The following is a 26,553-nucleotide window of genomic DNA, read 5'->3' as shown; positions in this document are numbered from 1 at the left end:
CAGGAAGTCAGGGCCCATGTTACCTAAACACAGCACAAGGAGATTGTCATCAACTTCAGGAAGCATAGTGGAGAACATGTCCCTGTCAACATCAATGGGGACAAAGTAGAAATGGTCGACAGCTTCAAGTTTTTAGGTGTCCAGATCACCAACAACCTGTCCTGGTGCCCTCATGCTGACACTATAGTTAAGAAAGCCCACCAACGCCTCTACTTTCACAGAAGACTAAGGAAATTTGACATGTCAGCTACGACTCTTACCAACTTTTACAGATGCACCATAGAAAGCATTCTTTCTCGTTGTATCACAGCTTGGTATTGCTCCTGCTCTGCCCAAGATCGCAAGAAATTACAAAAGGTCGTGAGTGTTGCCCAATCCATCACGCAAACCAGACTCCCATCAATTAACTCTGTCTACACTTCCCGCTGCATCGGCAAAGCAGCCAGCATAATTAAGGACCCCAGACATTCTCTCTTCCACCTTCTTCCGTCGGGAAAATGATACAAAAGTCTGAGGTCACGTACCAAATGACTCAAGAACAGCTTCTTCTCTGCTGTCGTCAGACATTTGAATGGACCTACCTCGCATTAAGTTGATGTTTCTCTACACCCTAGCTATGACTGTAACACTACATCCTGCACTCTGTCGTTTCCTTCTCTATGAACGGTATGTTTTGTCTGTATAGCAGACAAGAAACACTACTTTTCACTGTATACTAATACATGTGATAATAATAAATCAAATCAAACAATGAATATATAAGTACCAAAATGCCGAAGACATTTTTAAACATTCTTTAAAAAAAAGAGACAAAATAATATTCTGAGTGATCAATAGCCAGACATAATTGTCCTATCCAGCACAATTCATAATATTAGAATTCTCCAAATGAGCAATCTTAAACCTTTGTACTCCAGTTCACTTTACCTTGGGAAATCTCATTGTTATCACTGAGACCACCACACAGAGAGAGATTTACATCCGGTAGTTCGCTTGCTGAATCAGACAAATATTCCGTGCCACTATCTGCACCTGCACTTCCTACTGATTGCGGAGATTGTGACTCTGAATGCGTACCAGGATCATTCAACTGTTTAGAACCCGAATCCTGTTCACTGAAAAGGAAGCAGCAACATTTAGGTCCAGCTGCAGACAAAATAAATGAAACCAAAAAAGTAATTCTGATGAAATGACAAATTACATATCAATCAGCAGTCAATTATAAAGTATCACATGATAATACTTGGAACATTGCAATTTAAATTTATACATCTTACACCAGTGGCATCAACATCATCAAAAAAACTAAAGATGGGAGCTATCATGTTATAAATGGGATGCAACACTGCTATGCACTAATTATACATCCTATGATTACCCTTCAAAGTAAACCAAAGCAACCAACAGCAGACTGCACCTAGACAACCCACATCCCAGTTACAGTAGCACCAGATTACTTTGTATTGGTTCTTCACATTTATCAAGTTGATACTATCAAGCTCGAAGAAACATAGACAAAGCAGCAGAGGTTCAGAGAGAGAATCCATAAAACAGCAGGGGTTCAGAGAGAGGGAACCCATAAAGCAGCAGGAGTTCAGAGAGGGAGAACTCATAAAGCAGCAAGAGTTTGGAGAGAGAAATGGAGCCCATAAAGCAGTGGAGAGAGAGAATCCATAAAGTAGTGGATTTGAGAGAGAGAGCGAGAGAGAGAGCGCGCCCATAAAGCAGCAGAGAGAGAGAGTTCAAAGCAGCGGGAATTCAGAGAGAGCCCAAAAGATATAGGAGTAGAATCCAGCCATTCGGCCCATTGAGTTTGCTCCACCGTTGAATCATGGCTGATAAGTTTCTCAATCCCAGTCTCCTGCATTTTCCCCGTAACCCTTGATTCCCTTACCAATCAAGAACCTTTCTATCTGTCTTAAATATACTCAATGACATGGCCTCCACAGCCTTCTATGGCAAGGAATTCCATAGATTCACCACCTTCTGGCTGAAGAAATTCCTCCTCATCTCGGTTGTAAGGGTTATCTCTTTATCCCTCGGATCCTAGTTTCTCTTACGAATGGAAAGATCTTCCTGATGTCCACTCTATCTAGGCCTTTCAGTATTCCGTAAGTTTCAATGGGACCCCCCCACCCCACATCCTTCTAAACTCCATTAAGTACAGAACCAGAGTCCTCAAATGCTCCTCCTAAGTCAAGCTTTTCATTCCTGGGATCATTCTCACGACTGGAGTCACTAACTGAGGATTATGTGGACAGCACGTTTAAAAAGGTGGTCACACCCCATCTTAGTAGTACACAGCCAGATAGGTAATGGGTAGCCGCCAGAGTATCTCAAAGAATATGGCAGGTAATGGGAGGAATCCCTTGAGGCTATCTCATTTGCTAACCACTGTTCCATTCTGAATACTAGTTAGTGAGATGTTCCTTGAAGGACTGTAGCAAGAGCCAAGTATGTGGCACCAAGGGTGGCTCAGCTGCAAAGGAGGGGAGAAGGAAGAGTGGAAGTGTTACAATGATAGGATATTCCGTAGTTAGGAGAGTAGACAGGCACTTCTGCAGCTATAGATGTGACTCCAGAATGGTACGTTTGCTCCATGGTGCCAGGGTCAAGAATGCCAGAACGTCAATGTCAGAATGCCTGCAGGACATTCTTTTGGGGAAGGTAAACAAGAGGTTGTGATCCTCATTGGGAGTAATGACATAGATAGGAAAGGTGAGGCCCTGAAAGCAGATTTAGGGAGTTAGAAAGGGAACTAATAAGCAGAACTTCAAAAGCAGTAATCTCAGCTTCACTCCCAGTGTCAGTGAGCATAAGAATAGGAACACAACAGTTCAACACCTAGTTGGAGAAATGGAGGAGGAGGGAGGGCTTTACATTTCTAAGCATTGGAGGCAGTTCATAGGATTTTTTTTCATAGAATTTACAGTGCAGAAGGCGGCCAATCAGCCTATCGAACCTACACCGACAACAATCCCATCCAGGTCCTATCCCTGTAACCCCACATATTTACCCTCCTAATCCCCCTGACACTAAAGGGCAATTTATCACAGCCAATCAACCTAACCTGCACATCTTTGGACTGTGGGAGAAAACCGGAGCACCCAAAGGAAACCCATGCAGACACAGGGAGAACATGCAAACTCCACACAGTCATCCAAGGCTGAAATTGAACCCGGTTCCCTGGCGCTGTGAGGCAGCTGTGCTAACCACTGTGCTCACCTGCCCCAAGTTCTGGGGCGGGTGGGACCTGTACACGAAAGATGGGTTACACCTTGACAAGACTTAACTAACATCCCAAATTAAGGTGGAATTTGATGAACAGAAATACATAAAAGCTGACATGTGCATACCATATAATCCTGTTAAGAAAAATGCTTACCAAGCAATGTTCAAAGCAGCCATTAATACATTCCACATGGCTGTTAAAAAGTTTATATATTCTGCTTAAATGGGAAAGGTGTAGAACTTAGGAACCAGGATGTAAAATCAGGATACTCAAATAGCAAATTACATGACTGACATCATTAATGCCTTTTTTTTGTTGCAATAGTATAGCAGATATGAGCATGATAAAGTTTAGCAGAAAAGCAACATCTTTCATAAGGGAGATAAGGAGCAGGAGAGAAGCTACCTATATGTCAATGTAAAGTGTCCTTAACAGTCACCACACACTCAAATAACATGACAAATTTCAAAATGGACAAGATTTTTGAGGATCACGAAAGCAGAAGTGGTCTTACCTCAGTGAGGAAGACATTTCCAACTAGTCTCCATTGAGGGAATGGAGAAAGAAGAAAAAGCTTGCAGCCTTAACAGGGTTTCACTAGAAATGGTACTACACCTTACAAAGAAACAACAAAAACCGGCTGAAAATCTTTATATCCTTGTGCTGCTTCTGGCAGGCTCTCCTACACTTCTCATGGAATAAGACTGCCAAATATATAAGACCCAATAACTGACTTTTGCTAAAACAGTAAGATAACTTTGGTCATCTGCAACTTCCAACTGCAGATTCAATCATTTCTTCCATTCTTTATTTCACCCTATGTTTAGTTCACAGAAACTTTCCCCAATCAATACTGCTTACTCTGTATTTGCTATTTCTAGGTTCTCTACTTTTTGCTATTAGTTATTCAAAATAGAGTATAGGACTCAAGGAAGTCAAAGGGTGTGGGAGTAGGAAGGAAAGCAGAGTCGAGGGCACAGTCAAATCTGCCTTGATCTTAGTGAATGGCAGAGCAAGCCTGAGGGCCAAATGGCCTATTCCTGCTCCTAATTTATATGTTTGTAAAATAAATATAATGGCCTCACAGTGCCAGGGAACCGGGTTCAATTCCGGCCTTGGATGACTGTGTGGAGTTTGCATGTTCTCCCTGTGTCTGCATGGGTTTCCTCCGGGTGCTCCGGTTTTCTCCCACAGTCCAAAGATATGCAGGTTAGGTTGATTGGCCATGATAAATTGCCCCTTAGTGTCAGGGGGATTCGGAGGGTAAATATGTGGGGTTACAGGGATAGGACCTGGATGGGATTGTTGTCGGTGTAGGTTCGAGATTTAGGAAATCACCTTTCTGGTCAACTTAATTTTCAGGACACTGTACATAAAAGGATATGCAGCATAATGAATTTATCCAAAAACACATTTGATTTTCAGACTAAGACCTCTGAATCATTTAGTAATACTTCAAATTGTAGAACAACACTTTTCAGTTTCTTCCAGCTAGGAGTATGCCCTTCACTTCCACCGTTCCCAACTCTTCAAGGTTTCATTCTCAACAATTTTCAATTTATTTTTGAATATGGTGCCCTTCACATTTCATCTCCTCTTTAATCTTCCCTCCTTCTTTAGCCTGCTCTTTCCTACTTCCTCTTAAGAAACTGAGGCCTGACGTTTAGTACAATATACAGGGACCTCAAAATTCATTCTATTGTTCTGACAATCAGACTAGCCCCAAGTAATCAGGTTACACATTATATCAGTACTATTTGCTTAGTCAACAATGTGAAAAAACTACACACAAGTAATTTTTACTTCGCAAAATTACTTCCTGTCCCTATAACAGAAAACATATGGAAGTAGATCAATATTTTCTTCAATATTTATACATAGAACAGATTTGCTGGATAGAAATAACAGGCCAAATTCATATATTATCAGGCTGCAGAATCCTATCACTAACTTCCTTTTCCTACTGCCATGACAGTACCTCTTTGGGAAATACAGAGCAGCAATATTAGGATCCAACTTTTGTAGGTCATCCAAATAAATATCACAAGGACCCAGATGTTGGCTTCTTTTAGGTCCACCTATTCCAGAACACAAAACAATGCAATATTAGTGTTCATTTATGTTATTGGCATTTGCCATTCTTAAAAATATAAACACAAATGATAGGAACAGAAATATGATTATTGCAATCCATCCTAGTATCTGCCATGTATTTGCTTGAAAAAGTTACATTTGCCATTTAGAATAAGGTTTTAATACTGTAATTGTACAATACTCACCACAAGTTTGAAACACAATGGCTGTCTACTTTACTTGCTTGCATATACAAATAAACTTTCTAACTTAAATTATTAATGGCGGATGAATAAATCACAAATTCAAAATATTACTTTGCCCAAAATCCATTTTAAAGTCATATTGAAAAGGATCAAACACAAAGAGCTAAATCACTTGAGTGTCGTCAATAAATTGTTTCATATGATAGTATTTTTGATTCAAGCCAAGAGTCCTGAACAGTTTGAGTGCAGATTCATTGAACTGCTTCAACATTTTGCTCTCTGGTAGGATCCTGGGAACACCAGACCTCATTACTTAATTTGTTGGTAGTTGACAGGGTCTCAGCTGAAGCCACTGTCCCAACTGTCAGCATATGACGCAAGACTCAATCTGTGTCGGTTCCCAGTTTCGAAAAATCAGAGTTCCAACTATAGTTATGCAGCCTCCCATCCAATTTTCTTTTGACTGGGACAAGGAAAGTAAGTGGGCTGATACAATCAGAATCTCTGAAGCATGTTTTGTAGTGATGTATCTGAGGGTGGGACGGATGAGGTAAGGAAAGGGCAGCGAACAGAGTCAACAGAATGGCTTAGAGACATACATTTGCACAATTGCTTTGGCTAGTGTCAAAACCTACCCTCAGTTTCGGGTTGCACATTGACAAGATAAATTGAAAGGAATACACAAGACACAAAGAGAGGAGGAATATGCCCTGCAAAGGCATATACAGAGGTCAATGTATATTGTAAGAAACCCGTTGCCAAACACTCATGCTTCTCTTACTTCCTATATCTCTTATTAAATGAACTGGGGCATAATGTAATATTACTGCACTGTTTGCTACCAATAATATATTTTTCCCCCACAACTTCTTAATCTGCAACAGCGCAACTTGAAAATCTTTTTGAATATACAATAGGAAGTCCAGTGAGTACAAACACAAAATTAAAATGAGTGACGATAACTTACTGTATTTTGCTACAGTGCAGTTTGTTGCAGTCTAATTCACGGTTTGTGTGGTTTATGTTAATATTAGTACTGGGAGGATTGTTGGTACGAGGGTAAACTAACTATAACGCTGGGTTTTAGAGATTGGCAGAAACCCAATTCAGGAGGTTACCCATGTTTGTTTAATAGAGTCAGAATAGAAATGGAGCCATGAAACAGCATGCAGGCTTACCTAGCTAGAGAACTATGATGTCTATATTGCTTGCAAAAGCATGCAGTCCACAGAGGTGTTTTGTTTGTGGAGTTAGAGCTAAATTAGTTTAAAAGGATTCAGTGAGCACCTAAAGGCTACAGGGATCGATGGCACTTAAAGTTCTCTGATTTCAATTTGTGTGTGTTTGCTGGGAGAGGGCTGGTTAATTTGGTGCTCATATGGTTTGCAGATCACAGACAAACCCTGGGAGCCATTGAGTGCAGTTAGGGCTCAGGAGAAATTTGGGGGAGCAGAGAAGGTGACAGGAGGTCATTGATTCAGTGCTAAAGAGGGTTAGAGACAGTTACTGTTCTATTAGAGATTTCATCACACAGAATTCCTACAGTGCAGGAGGTGGCCATTTGGCCCATCGAGTCTGCAGTGACCACAATCCTACCCAGAACCTACTCCCGTAACCACACATATTTACCCTGCTAATCCCCTGACACTAGAGTCAATTTAGCATGGCCAATCAGCCTAAGCCGCACATCTTTGGACTGTGGGAGGAAACTGGAGCACCCGGAGGAAACCCACGCAGACACAGGGAGAACATGCAAACTCCACACAGACAGTGACCCGAGGCTGGAATTGAACCCAGGTCCCTGCTGCTGTGAGGCAGCAGTGCTAACCACCATGCCACCCCAGAACGGCTCGAGGGAATTCAAAAGCTAGACCATTTATACATTTACCAAATTCTATTCTCACCCAATGTCCAGATATTTTACAGCAAGCTTTGCTGGACAGTCGTTAGGAGTAGAAATCCTCTTCCAAAGCCCAAGCTGAAACACCTCATTTAGCACAGGCCAGGAATTAAATTTGTTTTTTTTAGTCACAGGGTGATCTCAGAGAAGTTTTTGGCCGCTCTCAATATGCAGTCTTACCCCATTTTTGTGTTCCTGCTTTGAATTTTTCCTACTGATGATGGGACAACTGCAAAGAGTTAATCAGAGCTATTTTATAAGAATTGGGTCAACCTTCCAATCCAGTTGATATCCTTGTTTACTTCAACAAATGTGGCTGTAGAGTTCTGTGATAAAGATTTTCATGTAAATGGAGAATGTTTTTCAAAAACAAAGCAGAAAATGCGTGCTCAGTTAAAAAAGCATTGTAGCAGTGTAGGCTCTCTCCCAGCCCTTCATGCTCACACTGAATGGCAGCTTCCAAGTGCACAGTGAACCACTTAACAAACCAAAACCTGCTCCCTTGCACATGCAATGTGTGGGTAACACCACGGGATTAATAATTACCTGTAAATCACGGTATCAATTAAGGAGATCACTTTGAACATCCTGTCCATGCTCCTTTTTTTCTCAAAAAAGGTAGAAGATACCAAGCTGTCACACCATTGTGTACAAGCTAAAACTAACAGATGAATTTACATGTAGAGTGACACATAAGCAGTGAGGCATAAGATATAAGAGTACATTACTTAGAATATAGATTCACTGCAGGGATAATTTTAAAAATATTGACACTTTTCAGAAAGTTCATCTTGCACCTTGATAATCAACAGGACTTTCAGACAAAAACACAATAGTGATATTCCAGTTACAAAAATTATAGTTTTCCCACAAGGTCAGATCTCCAGTAAAAATTAAGGATGTGAGAGCCTTTGACAAAGTTCCAAAACTTTTACAACACAATATGACATGATATCCTGCTCAAGAGAAGCAGTTCACACCTCATCCAGGTCTTACATATTGACCAACCTAAGGTCAAAACGCTGAACTCTGACAAAGTTACAGAGTAATGGTCAGGTCAGGGTCTCGCCAACAATTGAACTCCAGTCTTCATTTTCAAGCACGCAAGGAAGACAGCTTCCAAAAGGTGGGGCATTTTCTTTTGTTTACCACAATATCCAAACCCAATTTTCACATTTTTAAACTTCTCCAGGCTCCAGCGCTACACTCTCCAAGAACTTTATGTTCCTTTGATTCTGCTTCCTTGGGAATTCCCACTCTTTACCGGTTGCTGTGCCTTCAGCCACATAGACCCTAGTTTCTGGAATCCCTCTCCTAAACCTCATTGGCTCTTTCTCCACCTTTAAGCCTCTCCTATCTCTTTAACCAAGCTTTTAGTCAACCTCCCAATATCTACTTCCTTGACTCTCCATCAATTTGTAATATCCCTGTGGGATATTTTTCTACATACAGCTCTGCTTAAACGCAAGTTGCTGCTATTATAGATGTTGAAAAATGATGTACCCATTACAGGTTATTCATGAATTTGCATTACATTTGGCAAAGAAAAATATTTTTTCATTTAATTTATTGCAGTAGCTTATTACATCAAAACCTAGTGTCAATATCAAAACCTTGAATGTAAAATAGCTCTCAACATGTTTTCCTGAAAATAAATATGAATTACATTAGTATGTCTTTTGGCATGATTACTTCTGAGTAAAATGTATAATCTGTAGAAAACCATTCATTTCTAGAAAATATACCCATTACTCAAAAATAAATATTTGAGTTTACCTTTCTTTTTATCCATTTCTTCTGTTTTTACGCTGGCATCCGAGTTTAACGTCTGCTGGGCTAGACTATTACTGGTTTCTAAAGTGGCTGGGATTTCAGGTTCGGGCTGGGAAGTGGATTCAAGGATTTCAACGCCTTGAGCTTCTGATGTACTCATTTCTGTAGTTTCTGATAGTGATGTTTGTGTTGCAATATTTAATGGTAAACTCTCTGTCACAACTTCCGTGTCCTCCAGTGACCAAGAGGTGGATTTTAGAAAAGCTGGTTCTACTGTGGGTATAGCAGTCTGTTCCATGGATGTTTCAAGCAATGCAGGACTTCTTTGAGTTCGAGGCTGAGGTTTGAAAACAGTTATAATATTGCTGACTTCAGAGGAGTCACAAGCAGTTGCATCTGCTGCACCGCTGTCCATGATGACTCGAAAATGTGTATGTTCGGAAGGTGTGATGGTAGCTACTCTTGGTTGCTCAGACTTTTCCATTTTACTGACCTGTAAGATGAAAGCCATTTCTTTAAGTAGTCATGAAGCTGTGACTGGAACATGCTCCACCAGAAAAATGTTGAAATAGAAGTTAACGTTTAACATAGAAATTAGGATCAGGGGTAGGCCACTTGGCTCAACACCAAATTCCTACTCTCTTCCCAGATCCCCTCAACACTATTAGAGTCTAGATGCCTACCTATTTCTTTCTTAAATATATTCAGTGACTTTGCCTCCACAGCTTTCTGTGGTAGAGAATTCCAGAGATTCACCATCCTCTGAGTGAAGACGTTTCTCCTCTTCTCAGTTCTAAATGGCCTACCCCGGATCCTAAGACTGTGATACCTTGTTCTAGATCACCCCCCACCCCAAGCCCACGGAAACAACATCTTTACATCCAGTCTGTCCAGCTCTGTCAGAATTTGATGTTTCAATTCGATCCCCTCTTATTCTTCTAAATTGTGAATACAGGCCCACTCGACCCAATCTCTCATACAACAATCCTGCCATCCCAGGAATCAGTCTGGTGATTCTTCGCTGCATTCCACTATGGCAAGTACATCCTTTCTTAGATAAGATCAAAACTGCACACACTACTCCAGGTGTGGTCTCATCAAGGCCCTGTACAGCTTCAGGAAGACATCCTTGCTCCTGTACTCAAATCCTCTTTCAGTGAAGGCCAACAACATACCACTTGCCTTCCTAACTGTTTGCTGTACCTGCATGCTTGTTTTCAGTGACTGGCGTACCAGGACACCGAGGTTCCTTTCAACATCAACATTTCCCAATTTATCACCTTTTAAATAATACTGTTTCTCTGCCCGAAATAGATAACTTCACATTTATCCACATTATATTACATCTGCCATATATTTGCCCACTTACTCAATTTGTCTAAATCACCCCGAAGCCTCTTAACATCCACCTCACCACTCCCACCAAGTTTTGTGAGATCAGAAAATTTGAAAGCATTACAATTAGTTTCTTCATCCAAATCATTGATGCACACTGTGAATAGCTGAGGACCAAGCACTGAACTCTATGGCACCCACTCGTCACTGCCTGCCACTTTGGAAAAATAGGTATTCCTACTGTTTCCTGTCTGCTAACCAATTCTCAATCCATGCCAATATATTACCCCCATTCCCACATGCTTTAATTTTGCACACTAGTCTCTGACGCAAGATATTTTAAAAGCCTTCTGGAAATCCAAATGCATCACATCCACTGGTTCACCTTTATCTATTCTACTAGTTACGTCTTCAAAAACCTCCAGTAGGTTTGTCGAACATGATTTCCCTTTCACGAATCCATGTTGACGTTGTCTAACCCCGTTAATATTTTAAGTGCCCTACTACTGCATCTTTTATTATAAACTCAAACATTTTCCTTACTATTGATGTTAGGCTAACATGGTCTGTACTTCCCTGTTTTCCCCCTCCCTCCTTTTTTAAAAAAAATACCAAGGTTACATTCACCACCCTCCAATCTGCTGGGACTGTCCCAGAATCTACAGAATTTTGGAAGATGACAACCAATTTAACCATTATTTCCATGGCCATCTCCTTTAGTATCTTGGATGTAGATCATCAGGCCTCAGGGATTTATAGGTTTTTGGTTATATTAATTTCTCCAGCACTTGTTTTCAATAGTACAAATTTCCTTCAATTCCTCCATCTCATTAGACATTTGGTTCCTTGGCATTTCTGGGAAGTTATTTCTGTTTTCCTCCGTGAAGACAGAACCACAATTGTTGTTTAATTGCTCTGCCATTTCCTTGTTCTCTATCATAAAGTCTCGTGTTTCAGACTGTCATTTGCCTTCACTAATCTTTATAAATTTTTAAAATGTTTCTAAAACAATACAATACTGTACATAATCAGTTAGTATAAATAAAAATATGTACGTTTTTCTTAGGCTTCCTTTTTGTTAGTAAAATGATGTAAATGATCGACATCAAAACGTTTGTAAATCTAACACTTTTTAAAGAGTGTAATAATTTTATCAAACAGGATTTGAAAACATTTATGCTAACATAATTTGTCAAATGTTGGCACTGTTGCCCCACAGCGCCAAGGATTCGGGTTTAATTCCAGCCTTGGATGGCTGTCTGTGTGGAGTCTGCACATTCTCCCCGTGGTTTTCTCCGGGTGCTCCAGTTTACTCCCACAGTCCAAAGATGTGCAAGTTAGGTGGATTGGCCATGCTAAATTTCCCCTTAGTGTCCCAAGATGTGTGGGTTAGGGAGATTAGCGGTGTAAATACATGGGATTGCGGGGATAGGGCCTGGGATAGATGCTCTGTCAAAGAGAAGGTGCAGATTCGATAGGCCGAATGGTCTCCTTCTGCACTGTAGGGATTCTACGATTCTATAATTAGCCAATTTAAAAACACTAAAATCGCTGACAAAGATGGACAGCAAAAAAAAACAAAAAGCAAAGAAGATATTGCTTTGCATTGTTCATCTATAGTTTTCAATCTGCAACATGTTTGTGAGGTTAAGCTTCAAGACATTGCTCTAAAGAGTCCTCAAATTGCTGAGATCAATCATAGAGCAGTTTGAACCTCTGGTAAATTTCAGACTCTAATGTTCCCACTTAGCTGTAGCCACACAAGTCTGGAAGGTACAACATATCTTGCTGAGTGCTAAATACTATGCCTGCAAGGCTACATGAAAAGAAAATTGAGGGTACAGTATATTGAAAAAAAGGTCTGCATACAGCAAGATTTGGCAGGGAACACTGGCAATGACTGACTATTTTCATGCAGCTACAGAAACATTCTACAACTGCGTGGACTGAAGTAGTACAGATAGTTGACAATGTTATCAATTGATACCATACCTGTGGAAAACCTCCCCAGGTCCACTGCATCCGAGACTCTGTTCCCATAAAGGATCCTTCATGTGATTTTACAACCAATTCTGAGTCACTTTTTGGTGATGAAAGTCTGTCGTAAGAATGGCTAAAACAATACAGTTTGTTATGCAAGTTTCATGATATTAAAGCAATGAAGATAAACTTTAAAAATAAACTTCAGTAACTATACCTCTCAATTGAAGACCATTCACCATCTGAATATGGATAGATTTTAGGTGAATGGTAGGTGCTTGAATCTTCATTTGGTAACTCAGAAAAATAATTACATATTTCGCTGCTGTAAGAAAAGATAAAAGAATTAGGATTGGTACATTACTTTTTAAATGTCATACTTTATTTCAGTTGTGTGTAATAATCTTTACGTCTATATAAAATTTGACATCAAAAGGTCCATAGCATTATTCAAAGACAAAAAGAAAGTTTCCCAACATCCTGGCCAACATTCCCTCCATAGTTAACATTGCCAAAAAAAAAATCACTAATTTAGTTTCTATGTGGGATCTTGTATGCACAAAGATTGTTTTTACCAACATAATCATGGACACTGGATTGCAAAGTACATGTAGGTGGAGTATTGAGATGCAATGAGCACCACATACATATAATATTTTACTTTTTCCCACTTCATGGTTTTAGAAAAGAAAGTATACTTATTAGAACTGCTTGAGTATACATTTTATTGTACACTCTATACATGAACACATTTATGTTAGTTAATCAGGTAAGATTGCAAGCAAAGCACAATTAAACTCTTACAACACCCAAAGATATTAAGGCTTTCTCCAGTTTTCCTGAACTCCAACTTTGGGTGCAAGTTTAGTATTGCCATGCAGCAATTTCAGGTTCACATGGATGCTAAGCTAGAAGTTAAAATCCATTGCCAAACTCATTCCAAAGTGAAGTGGAGATTCCCTTGAAGGAGGAGCCTCACTATTTTTGGTTCAACACTAATATACAGTGTTTGCCCAGTATGGCATCAAATCTTGATTTGTTGTATGCTCAGGAGGCCAGTTAAATATTTTGTAAATGTACTTGGCTTAATTGAAATGTTTAGAAAGAAGAGATTCTCCTTCACCACACTCTAAACACTCAGGAGACAGTTGCGAGCACATTACTGTCTCACTGAGTTTCTCCCCAACAGGATAGTTATATTTCAACCCAGGCAGGTGCCAACAATCGTAAAGAGGATTCTGTCTGGCTTGAACCCAAATTGCAGCAATTGGCATAAGAATGGCAGCTGCAAATAAAATGCATCCTTAATGGGTATTATATCATTCAAGTACTTAGAATAGTAGAACACAAAATCTAATGGCCACAGTAGAATTTATAAATAAGTTTATGCTAAAATACTCATGCTCAGAATGATAATTAGCTCTACATATGAAATGATTACAAGTTAACTGTTCAATGATGATTCAAGAAATAGTTAAGTTAGTCTTCCTCCTCACTGCTTGAACTTGCAAAGCAATTTCTTCTAGAATGCACAATGTTGCTTTGGACAAAAGCTGAATTGTTCAAAGATTTCGCAGTAGGATTTTGTATTTGTTCTACAATATATCTGAACACTTTGACAGAAACAAAATGACTGGGTTTGGGGAATGGGGAAAACATCATTTTATACTGATTATGGTTAACTCAGTATCTTGGGGAATGCCATAACTGGAAGTGATTTTGACGGTTGAGACAGAATTGGGATGAATATGACCAAGTTGTGATAAAAGGGGGAAAATGCATAAACTGGGGATGCACAAGCATGTGAAGGGAGGAAGAAAAATTTTAGTGAACCTTATCATTATTGAAATTAGGTTTGATAAACAATAAATTCTGACATTTTACTACTACCAGCATGCTTATTGAAAATAAAATCTGATTAAATAAACCTAAATCAAAGTACATATAGAATTCAGTATGATCACAGGCAAAAGATTAACTGAATGATAAGTAAACTCAGATACACGCTAAATCTTAATTCCAAAAACCAGGTGAGTCAGAGGTTAAAATTCAGAAAGTCTAAATCAGGAACCCAACTGGCTTGAACCTGCCCACTTCCAGTTTTGATGAAGGCAAGTCTAGCTGAAGATGACCAATTTGCTCATGGGAAGCTGTTTGGATATTTAAATATTATAATGATGCTGCCTGTCTTCACTTTACAATCATTCTATTTTCAAATTTATGTTGGTTGGGCTTCCTGGGCCTTGGGAGCTTGACAGGAGGCAAGAAAGGGGTTGAACTCATGAAGTTAGAGCCTTTACAACATTGCTTGTGGGCTGGGAAAAAGAGGTGCTTCCTTGAGGCCCGCCCACAAGCCAGTCAGTAATCCTGCTCCCCTGTGATCTGTTTGCTTCTGATCAGATCCCACCCCTCCAACTGCCTCCCCCACCATTCCTACAAATCATTAGACACACCACTCCAAAAAGAATTTGCGGCACCGCCCCCTCCACCAACCCAGTTATCAGAACACCCCCCCGCAACTTCTAGTCCACTAATCAGGCTGTTAGTGGGCAGGAAATTCACAGAAAATAATCTAAAAGAACCCTCTAGTGCAAGATATTCAGGAAACACATTTTTCCAGCTTTCCCAACCTTCTCTGGGTCAAAATCAAGAGTAAGAAGTTTAACAACACCAGGTTAAAGTCCAACAGGTTTATTTGGTAGCAAAAGCCACACAAGCTTTCGGAGCTGCAAGCCCCTTCTTCAGGTGAGTGGGAATTCTGTTCACAAACAGAGCATATAAAGACACAGACTTAATTTACATGAATAATGGTTGGAATGCGAATACTTACAACTAATCAAGTATTTAAGAAACAAAACAATGCGAGTGGAGAGAGTGGAAGGCAAGCCTGCGTAAAAATTAAATTTCAAGGCCGTGTAAGAAAGTTAAAGGAAATAAACGCTAAAAGATTGGGGATGAAATTGACGAGGATAGGCTGATGAGTGAACATGTAATAGGAAAATACAAAGTGACGGATTTTGGGAAAAGGGATGATAACAATGGTGAGGTTTTATGGTAATATTTTAAATGGAGTACAGGATCTTTAGTATGTATGTATACCCTAAAGTGCCATGAAATAGGGAACAGTGTCATAGGTTTGGTACAGAGACACTAAGAACCAAAGTTAAAACTTGTTTTTTCTTTACCTTATACAAGAACTTTATTAAGGCACAATTGCATTTCAGGCTATCTTTTTTGCGATACAATAAAAGCAATAGGAAAGGTACACTACATATTTGCTAGGATAGAATTAGGCATCGAGATATTTGAAAAGTTTGGCTTATTTCACTGCAACTGAGAAGTGGCTTAATACAAGTTTTCAGATTTATGGAGTGTTCATCAGGAATAGATTGATGAGTGAGACAGTAGCAAGTAACTAATGGTCAGGCACAAAAGAACATTGCAAATGCGAAAGTGTATAAATGTTAATTAACCTACTTTGCAGCTACACATCGCATCTGTTCCTCTGAATTAATGTCCATGTCAGGTATATCTTGCTCATCTGAAGAGGACTCCTGGTCATCCTTCTTTGAATTCTCTGGTTTGTGTTTCCTTTTTCGACGTCTTTTCTTTTTGGCTGAAGTGTTGCTTACAGTGCTATCGATTTCTGTGCTAGTGAATGGACTTGGTAAATCCTGATTCTGAATGAATTCAGGACTAGCCAAATCTGGTTCCCTTGTGAAATGAGCTCCTTCAACTGGAATTGGTGATGTTGTTAAGTGAGTGGGGACAACACCCTATGAAAAAATAAAACAATGAGCAAAACTGACACCTTCATAAGTTTAAACCCCAATTATCACATCATTAATGTTTCCTTTCCATTCATGAAGGAGCTTATGATAATTGAGAAAATGGGACTAAGAACATAAGAACATAAGAAATAGGAGCAGGAGTAGGTCATCTAGCCCCTCGAGCCTGCCCCGCCATTCAATAAGATCATGGCTGATCTGAAGTGGATCAGTTCTACTTACCCGCCTGATCCCTATAACCCCTAATTCCCTTACCGATCAGGAATCCATCTATCCCTGATTTAAACATATTCAACGAGATAGCCTCCACCACTTCAGTGGGCAGAGAATTCCAGAGATTCACCACCCTCTGAGAGAAGAAGTTCCTCCTCAACTCTGTCCTAAACTGACCCCCCTTTATTTTGAGGCTGTGCCCTCTAGTTCTAGCTTCCTTTCTAAGTGGAAAGAATCTCTCCACCTCTACCCTATCCAGGCCCTTCATTATCTTATAGGTCTCTATAAGATCCCCCCTCAGCCTTCTAAATTCCAATGAGTACAAACCCAATCTGCTCAGTCTCTCCTCATAATCAACACCCCTCATCTCTGGTATCAACCTGGTGAACCTTCTCTGCACTCCCTCCAAGGCAGTATTTCAGTATTCCAGCTAAGGATAGATAAACATCCAAGGCTTGATGGTTTTTCACCCCAGGGTATTGCAAGAAGATGAAGAAATTGCAGAAGTATTCGTGACAAACTTTCAAAGATTTCATGATCTGAAAATTCAGCCATTGGATTTGAAAATTTCTAACAGCATGCCATTTATAAGGAGGACGGGATGGAGAAATCAAGTTAAAGTAAAAACAGAAAATTTTAGGAAAACTCAGCAGGTTGAGCAGCATCTGTGGGGAGAGAAACAGAGTTAACATTCTGAACAATTGGACTCAAAACCTCAACAGACACAGTCAAACCTACTGAGTTTTTCCAGCACTTTGTTTTTATTTTGACTACAAAAGGTTCCACACAAAAGATTATGTGCAAGAGAGCACATGGAATTAGAGACAGGCTTTGGGCTTGGTTTGGAATTCCTTTGGGTGGTTAAGAGACATGCCGAGGTTAAAGGATATGTAGACTGATGGGCAGAAGACAACAAGTGACGTTCCTCAGATTTGTTTTGGGCACCCTATCTCCTTAAGGAATACAATGGAGGGACTTCAGTGCATTCAACAGAATGAGACCAGGTCACAGAGGGTTCAATTGTGATGACAGGTTCATAAACTTGGCTTGCGTTCTTGAGCATTGAACCTTGATCTGATTGGGATGTTTAAAATGGTAGATTTTAATAGGGTGAATGTGGAGTTGCCGGCATTGGACTGGGTTAGGCACAGTAAGTAGTCTCACAACACCAGGTTAAAGTCCAAAAGGTTTATTTGGTAGTATGAGCTTTTGGAGCGCCACCCCTTTATCAAGCACTCACTCACCTGATGAAGGAGCGGCGCTCCAAAAGCTCGTGCTACCAAATAAACCTTTTGGACTTTAACCTGTTCTTAGACTACTAATAGGGCAGATGCAGAGAAACTATTCCTTCTGGTGGGAGAATCAAAATTAAGGGGATGTCGTATTATTAAAGTTCGAAAGAGAAATGCTGGAAAATCTCAGCAGGTCTGACAGCATCTATAAGGAGAGAAAAGAGCTGACTTTGAGTCCAGATGACCCTTTGTCAAAGCTGAGATTTGCTGAGATTTTCCAGCATTTCTATTTTGGTTTCAGATTCCAGCATCCGCAGTAATTTGCTTTTATATAATTAGAGTTGTGTCATTCAGGAGCAACATCAGGCAGCACTTTTCCAGGCAAAGAGTAACAGAAAAATTGAATCTCCCTCCTGAATTGGCTGCAGATACTAGGAGTTCCATTAAAAGGTAGATACATTTTTGTTAGCTAAATGGATTAATGGATATGGAATAACAGCAGGAACATGAAGTGAAGGTGAACTTCAACCATGATCTAATTGAATGAAGATGCAGTCTCGGGGGAGTGAATCATAAACTCTTCATCCTTGGTGCAGACTTTAGGAACATTAGAGAGAAGAAATCTGAACTGAGTTCTCAAATATACCAGTGAGAGAAATGAACACATTCAATTATCAATGCATTCTTGAGGAATTTTGCAGGAGTTAGCTCTAACATAATTTGATTTTGATCGTCAGATTTTATTTTTCCTGAATTTGGACCAGAAAGAGGTAAAACCAACCGTGAATCAAATCAAATAGCATTGTGACAATGGTTGACAAGTCTGTCAATGAGTCCAATTAACTTGAGGCAGGCTCCTTGCACCCAGTGAAAACTTTCACCACATTGTTTTGTGGTGAACCCATGTTGGGTATATGAAAAGCCAAAGCCCAAACTGCTGCAAAAGTCACTTGACTCATTTCTAAATCAACAGCGTACCTCATCTTTCTCAGTTTCTTCCACAAAAAAAGCCTCTCCATTGTCTCCGAGTTTCATCTGCAGCTCTACAGGTTCGCCATTGATTTCAATGTCCACCTGAAATAAACAAACCCTGTACATTAGCCAGCACTTCATTGTTTTGCTACTTCAGTCAAAAAGGCAAATCTGCGTTTAAAGTCATGTGCTTCAAGATCACGGAACTGCTTTGCTTTTTCAATTCAAAGGGTATTTTAAAGTGTCAGGATTCATGAGCGTACATAGGAGACAGCCAACAAAAATGAGTTCTGTCAGTAAAAGACCATTTTCAATGATTTATGATCTCTCTCATCATATTCATGAGTGTTACAACAACAAACATCTCCAGCCAAAATAAGAGGCATTCCTCAGATTTGCCAGTGCATGTACAACAAACTCTACTAGCTCATAGTCACTCAATCTTATATCTCACAGCAAAATTGCAACCTACTGGATTGGACAAGAATATTGGAAAAGGTATTTCCATTTTCCAGAACAGAGCTTTGTAGCTTCAAAATGAAAATCGGGAAGCAAATCACAGTGGTGTTCATGTCAATGAATCACGAGGCACCAATACTGAATCTCAGTTTATGCTAATCATGTGGTTAAAGTTCACCTACAATGGAATAATCTCTCAAACATACGTCAGTTTCAACGACAAAACTGAATAACCTTAAATCATGTTCCTTCATTAACTCAAGTTCCAAGTCTCCTACGCTTCCCTCTGATCACAAAACCATTATCTACCATCATTAAACACAAATTTATGACAACAACATGCTTCACAAAACACTAAATATGCAGAGTAATTTTTTTTAATGTGTAAAACAGTTAAAGCTCGAAGAATATTCTGAATATTTTGTCTCACAGCTGTAGACCAGATTCAATCCTCACCAGATGAAAGAAGAACGGCAAAACAGGCCTACTCAGGAAAGATACTACAAATAACAGATCAACTTTGGTGGTTGGTTCCGAACAAATTCAAAGTGCAGTCTACCATTCTAGAATCTGCCAGTCCGCACAAGTATTTACCAAAAGTATTGTCTTCATTCAAGAACATTTGCATTATTAACATATCAAAAGTGCTTTTAAGAATTGTATTCATATTTGACCGAAACTAGTGTTGCAAACTGATGATTTTTCTTTAAACCATGGAAATGTGAAACTGAAAAAACACATTTTGGCACATCAAGGTCAAGAATTAAACAGGCCGTTTCGATTAGCTCAATAAATGATGCTGATATGAGAACTTACCACTTTCTCTTTCGATCGCAATACCCCAAGCTTGCCAAAACGGACATGGAAGGGTGAACAATGGTACGAGCCATCCGGCTGCCTCACTACTATGACATCGATACACCCTGTCAAGGTGGCTGGATTCAGTCCTTTGTACAGCTCCTTCACCGTGACAAACACCTGCTCAGCCAACTGTCCAACATAATTCATGGTTTGGGACTGTAATAAAAATAAGAAAATTAGGGACAACATAACAGAATTCTCTGAACAATAAGCTCTTTTTAGTCGATGAATTAAATGGCATATTAAAACTAGGTCCCGATTCAGTAATTCTGAACAACCAGATTATACTTGTGGAGAAAAAAAAATCAGAATCTTTCCTGCACGATAGTGAACATTAAAATGCCTTTGAATTTTGATGGTATTTATCATTTTCTTTGGCCTTTTAACAGATTATCTGGAAACGATTGTCTTAGAGGCCTTAAGGAAGGCAATTTAGCTCTTCTCAGAAATTTATTTTTCATCAACAGGACAGGACTTTTCCTGCCTCCAGCCAATCACTGAAAAATTAATCAAATTTGAAATCATAAAATCACAAATTCCAGCTCAGGACATCTGCTGCAGCCTATCATGCTTAGTGCCAATAATAATTTTACATAACAGCCTTCAATTTTAGTCCCATTTCCTTTGTTTTTAAAGTGTTTAATTCTCTCTTATTTATTGCAGTTGGCTCTGCTTATAAAGTCGCTTGCACTCCACGTTTTCATAACTCAGCCTAAAAAAAAGCCTTTCCTTGCTTCAGAGTGGCAGGCAATAAATACCACAGCCATTCACAATAGGAAACCAAATGTAATACCAGCTTTGCTGATGACACAAAACTTGGTAGGAATAGGAGTGGTGAGGAGGATGTTAAGAGGTTTCAAGGTGATTTAGACAAATTGAGTCACTGGGCAAATACATGGCAGATGCTGTATAACACGGATAAGTATGAATGCACTTAAATAGGAAAAACAGAATGGCAGGAGTGTTATTTAAATGGTGATGGATTGGGAAATGTTGACATAGAAAAGTACTTGGGTGTTCTTGCACACCAGTCACTGAAAACGAGCATGCAGGTACAGCAAGCAGTTAAGATGGCAAATGGTACATTGGCCTTCATTGCAAGAGGACTTGAGTACAAGAGCAAGGATGCCTTACTGCATCTGCACCGGACCTTGGTGAGACCATACATGGAGTATTGTGCACAGTTTTGATCTCCCTACGTAAGAACGGATATACTTGCCATAGAACAACTGCAGCAAAGGTTCACCAGACTGATTCAGGGGACGACAGGATTGTTGTATGAAATACAAATCGACTAGGCCTGTATTCACTGAGGATTAGAAGAATAGGAGGGGATTTCAATTCTGATGGGGCAAGACAGATGGGATGCAGAGATGATGTTTCCTCTGGTTTGGAGGTCCAGAACAAGAGGGGACAGTCTCATGATATGCAGTAGGCCATTTAGGAGTGAGATGAGGAGAAACTTCTTTATTCAAGAGGGCAGTGAACCTATGAAAGTTTTACCACAGAAGGCTGTAGAGGCCAAGTCATTGAATATATTTGAGGAAATAGATTTAGAGTCGTAGAGTCAGAGGTTTACAGCATGGAAACAGGCCCTTCGGCCCAACTTGCCCATGCCACCCTTTTGTTTAAACCCCTAAACTAATCCCAATTGCCCACATTTGGCCAAAATCCCTCTATACCCATCTTACCCATGTAGCTGTCTAAATGCTTTTTAAAAGACAAAATTGTACCTGCCTCTACTACTGCCTCTGGCGGCTTGTTCCAGACACTCACCACCCTCTGTGAGATAAAATTGCCCCTCTGGACACTTTTGTATCTCTCCCCTCGCACCTTAAACCTATGTCCTCTAGTTTCAGACTCCTCTACCTTTGGGAAAAGATATTGACTATCAAGCTGATACCCTTGAGAGAGTTTGAGCATCTGACAACAATACAGGATCAGCCATGATCATATTGAATGGTGGAGCAGGCTTGAAAGGCTGAATGACCTACTCCTGCTCCTATTTTCTATATTGCTATTTTTATGCTTTTAGTTCCAATCACAATTTCATTAGATTTACTAATCGGGAAAATAATCACTGTTTTCTCAAAACTGGAACTTTGAGTAGATACCCTCTTTAGATGTGCATGAGTAAAGACAGACCCTTTGAGCCTTGCACCTTAATAATAACCCCTCATCTTGGTATCATCCTAGGAAAAGTTGCACGGGGGTGGGGAGCGGGGGTGTGGACACTTCAATGAAAACTCTTAAAAAGGACCTGCAAGAATATTACTCTTGTAGGTGACACCATAACAGATACGGTCATTGGCAAAAGACAAACCATTGATATAATCATTGCATTTTCACAGTATATGCAGTGACCAAAGAGTTTCCAGGTTTGCTCTTTAAAAAAATTCCCTTGCCATTATTCTTCTCAGTAACTGAAGTTTCTATCGTTCAAAATAAAGATTTAAACATTTCCTTGTTTACATTTTCCACAGTAATATTTTAACATTGATCCATGGATTTTTTATATACACACATATATATTGTTTTCAGTTGAAGATCTTAGCCTCTCCCAAAAACGTAGGCTTAAACTTGATTTTTGTCCAAAGCACTGATTCCATTATTACACCAAACCTGTTTAGCTTGTGCAAGACTTGTTGGCTTGCTGTCCAGTTGGTATTAAAAAAATCTAAACAGTAAGTGCTGTATTAAGACTATTTGTTACGAGCAAACATAATAAAAGACCATCAAGGACGCAAACCCTACCCGATCCTGTTAAAGGTAAACTCTCCCACACTGTCCACCAACCCCTAGAAACACCAACTCCTAGTGATGAACAAACAAAGTGGAAAAAACCTGGTCAATTCAGCACAGCGCTCACAAAATCCTCACGGGAGTCTCCAAGCAGGCTCCAGGAGGGCTAAAGGTGCCTTTCGTATTTTCCAACTCACAGTTAAGAAAGTTGCTGCCCACATTTTCTTTTTAAATAGAAAATTGTTGTTGAAACTTCAGCATAAATCCAAAACAAGCTCAGCAGTCTGTCATCGCTTTGCCATTCTAATACTTAAGCTTTGCGCCCAATAAAGTATTAATTTGCTTTCAAGTTTTCAAACGACTTTATTATTGTGTGCTATCACAGTTAAGAGGAGCAATACAAGTCAGTTACACCCTTTAGTCCCTATGATTCATCATTACCTGTAAAACGAGCAGATAACAAAAGCGATTACCCAGTAAAATAAGCTGCTAAGCAGCGGATGAAAATCTTTGCCTTAGAAACGAAAACCTAAAGATAGTGCATTGATTAAAAGGGTAAAGCTCAGAAAGCCAAGAGTAGCAATGCTTCAGAATAAAGTGCAACAAGTAAAAACTGTTTATATTTAAGCTTCACATCTAACCTGTGCAACATTCTAACTAGACGCCTCTCCACTGTGGTGATAGAATGAGCTGTATACAAGTTGATATCAAGCCAGACTTTTCATCAAAAATGACTTTACAAATTTACTGGCAGAGTGAGAGTTTTAAAAGGGCTGAAATAACATTTCAGGAATTTGAAACAGTAAATCCTAAGATGGCTGAACATTTGCATCACTGTCAAGGTCATTAAAAATGGAGTCAAACTGTCCAGAAATCCCCAGCAGAAACAATTATCTTAAAGGAGAGTGAAAGGGCAGCACAGTGGTTAGCACTGCTGCCTCACAGAGTCAGGGACCCAGGTTCAATTCCGGCCTTGGATGACTGTCTGTATGTTCTCTCCCGATGCTCTGGTTTCCTCCCATAGTCCAAAGATGTGCGGGTTAGGTTGATTGGCCATGCTAAATTGCTCCTTAGTGTCAGGGGGGTTAGCAGGGGAAATACGTGGGGTTATGGGGATATATAGGGCCTGGGTTTGTTGTCAAGGCAGGCTTGATAGGCCAAATGGCCTCCTTCTGCACTGTAAGGATTCTATTCTATTCGGGGTCATCTTCTGACCCTCTCTCATGACATCTAAACAATTACCTTAAGGGGGACAAGCTATTGGAGAAAATCACTTGGACAATGGGACTCTGGCTATGATAGGAATTTGTCCTGGAATCCACTACCCATAACTATATTTGGGTAACTGGTCAGTTGATGAGATATCATGGGAAAGCCAGCTAACCCTCTTTTGTTTTTAAGAAACTGTTTTTCCCAGGCCACAGGTCAGAAGAGCCAGAGAACAGAAGGCGCCTGAGTGGACACACACTCCCTTTCTCTCCAGCCATTTTGCAAGCTCAAGCCCTGTCTACTATTTGACTATTCATACACTGCAGGCAGAGACTTTTTTCAAAATCAAAAACTTCAGCCACTGCTGTATCCGGAAGAAAAGATAGATCACCATTGCCATCTTTAAACTGTCTCAACTCTAAATCCTGAAAGACCACCAAGTCCAGCCTGAGACCACCCAAGTCATCAGCCTAGAACATTTTTATGGGACTTTTAAAAACAACACAGTCTATGCTCTCACTTTGCAATTTCTTTGTGTATGTGAACCTCTGAGGGCATGTGTGCGCGGAAGTTGATGCTTTTTAAAATTATTTTCATCTAGACCGGGTTTACATACAATAAACACGATCCTCTTTTTTTTTTAAAAAGGTGTGTATCTTTTACAGTAATAGCAATACAGTTAAACACCCACGAAATTGACAAACATACTTTTTTAAAAACCTGTTGCAGTCAAACAAGGAGTGGGGAAAAGGAGGGAGCCATCTTACCCCTCCTCACCTGATTGTAACAAATTAGAAAAAGACTGAAAACTCCTGCACCCTAACCTTCAAAAAACCCACTAGTGCCCGAGAATCGAACATTTTCAAATCATTCTAAGCTTGATAGGGAAATGTTAGCAAGGAAGGGCGTGGCAAGATTATACTTGAACAGCAAATTAAGTACGTTGGCCTAGAACTTACTATAGCGGTGAAAGCTGGAAGATAAACCCAAGAATGAGTCCAATCTGCTATTGATGATTCTATCCAAGCCCTGAGATTCAGAGTTGCCCAGTTGGGAAAGGAAATGAAAAGACAAAAGCCCGTGGCAGCTAAGAATCACTTTGGACTGATTCCTGGAGAATAAAGTGTCTACCTAAAGGACAGAGAAAAGCACAACCATAACATGGGATTTTCAGTCATTTTAAAAGTTAAAAGGGGATTTTTCTGTAGATTAGAGCGGCGTTTAAAAATGGGTCACTAAAAATGATCCCCAAAGATCACCTGATGTTTTTTCCATTTTCTCTCTGGGTAAGTTCTTGCTGCAGTGCAGTGCATGACCATGAGGCAAGAATAAGCAGGTCAGCGTGCCCTGTATGTGCACTTGGCCCCAAGCATCCTGTACGTGATTTGGGTCACGAGGGATAGCCATTTGATAAAAGTGGGTCGCCGGAAAAAAAAGATTGAAAAACACAGGATTAGAGTACAAATTGTCTACCAAATAATGAGATAATGTTGCCCTTTTTTTGCATATTACAGTCAAAGACTTAAAACTTGAACTCTTCCAGTCAGTTACTGGAAATTCAAATATCTTTTTAAAACTTAAGTCTCCACGGGGATTGTAACAGTATTGATTAAGGATATAACAGTTCTCAATAGAAAGATTATACCAGATAGTTCTAGAATTTAACCCATTTAGCTTGAGTTTGGAAAGAAGGGAGCTATTACGTTGCTGGGAGTCTTTTTTTAAAGAGATTCAAACAGTAAAAAGGACACAGATGAATGAGCAAATTTGTATGAAATTTCAATGGCATGAAACAAAACTCTTAAATTACCCTCATATAAGCTGGAGAATATATAGCATTTGAGGTATTTCTGATATGTACAGAACTTTTTCAATCGATACATCTGCAGTCCAACAAAGAAGTAGTGGCAGATCGAGTTCTGGGAAATGAAGTAAAGCTGGTGGAATGTGTTACGGTAGGGTTACGGTGGAAAATCATCTAGCTAATGGTAAACACTACATAATTCAGTTTAGAGTAATTCATAGTGATGGCATTTGGAAGCAGCTGAGCAAACGGCTCATCTAAGCATCGTGGTCATGTGGGTTGCCTCGCTCAACTGTGGCCAGTTTTATGAGCAGATATGTGCTCAAGTGCAAAAATTGATACTGGGGTGCACTGAACTTAGTTACACGCAGAAATCCTCCATCTTTTATGCCACATCTTTGCCTTGCGCCCTGAATGAACCTGTCTCTGAGTGCAAATGCACAGGAAATTCCAAGCCACAGGATCTTAACATAGAAACATAGAAAGTAGAAGCAAGAGTAGGCCATTCGGCCCTTCGAGTCTGCTCTGCCATTCATTTTGGGCAGATGCCAGCGTTGGACTGAGGTGGGCACAGTAAGAAGTCTCACAACGCCAGGTTAAAGTCCAACAGGCTTATTTGGAATTACGAGCTTTCGGAGCACTGCTCCTTCATCAGGTGAGTGGAGAGGTAGGTTTCACAAACATGGCATATAGAGACAAAATCACAATTGCAAGATTAGATTTTGATCATGGCTAATCATCAAAATCAATATCCTGATCCTGCCTTCCCCCCAT

At 39.8% G+C, this 26,553-nt stretch overlaps 1 protein-coding gene across 1 annotated transcript in view; it reads right to left on the bottom strand.

Annotated features, from left to right (window-relative positions):
• The window catches only part of LOC144508583 (phosphatidate phosphatase LPIN2-like), a 78,238-nt gene that overhangs the window by 28,418 nt on the left and 23,267 nt on the right, over nt 1–26,553 (bottom strand). Inside the window, exons 2-9 of the mRNA XM_078236693.1 lie at nt 19,980–20,180; nt 18,711–18,806; nt 15,977–16,275; nt 12,717–12,824; nt 12,512–12,632; nt 9,188–9,677; nt 5,211–5,310; nt 928–1,115 (exon numbers count right to left, since the gene is read on the bottom strand). Of these exons, the coding sequence (XP_078092819.1) occupies nt 928–1,115; nt 5,211–5,310; nt 9,188–9,677; nt 12,512–12,632; nt 12,717–12,824; nt 15,977–16,275; nt 18,711–18,806; nt 19,980–20,171 (1,594 nt within the window). The 5' untranslated portion in view covers nt 20,172–20,180. The remainder of the gene's footprint in view (nt 1–927; nt 1,116–5,210; nt 5,311–9,187; nt 9,678–12,511; nt 12,633–12,716; nt 12,825–15,976; nt 16,276–18,710; nt 18,807–19,979; nt 20,181–26,553) is intronic.

The sequence above is a fragment of the Mustelus asterias genome, chromosome 20 (assembly GCF_964213995.1).
Source record: "Mustelus asterias chromosome 20, sMusAst1.hap1.1, whole genome shotgun sequence".
NCBI classification, from domain to species: Eukaryota; Metazoa; Chordata; class Chondrichthyes; order Carcharhiniformes; family Triakidae; genus Mustelus; species Mustelus asterias.
Note: the sequence above shows the minus strand (reverse complement) of the source record. Positions and strands in the feature narration are given on the sequence as shown.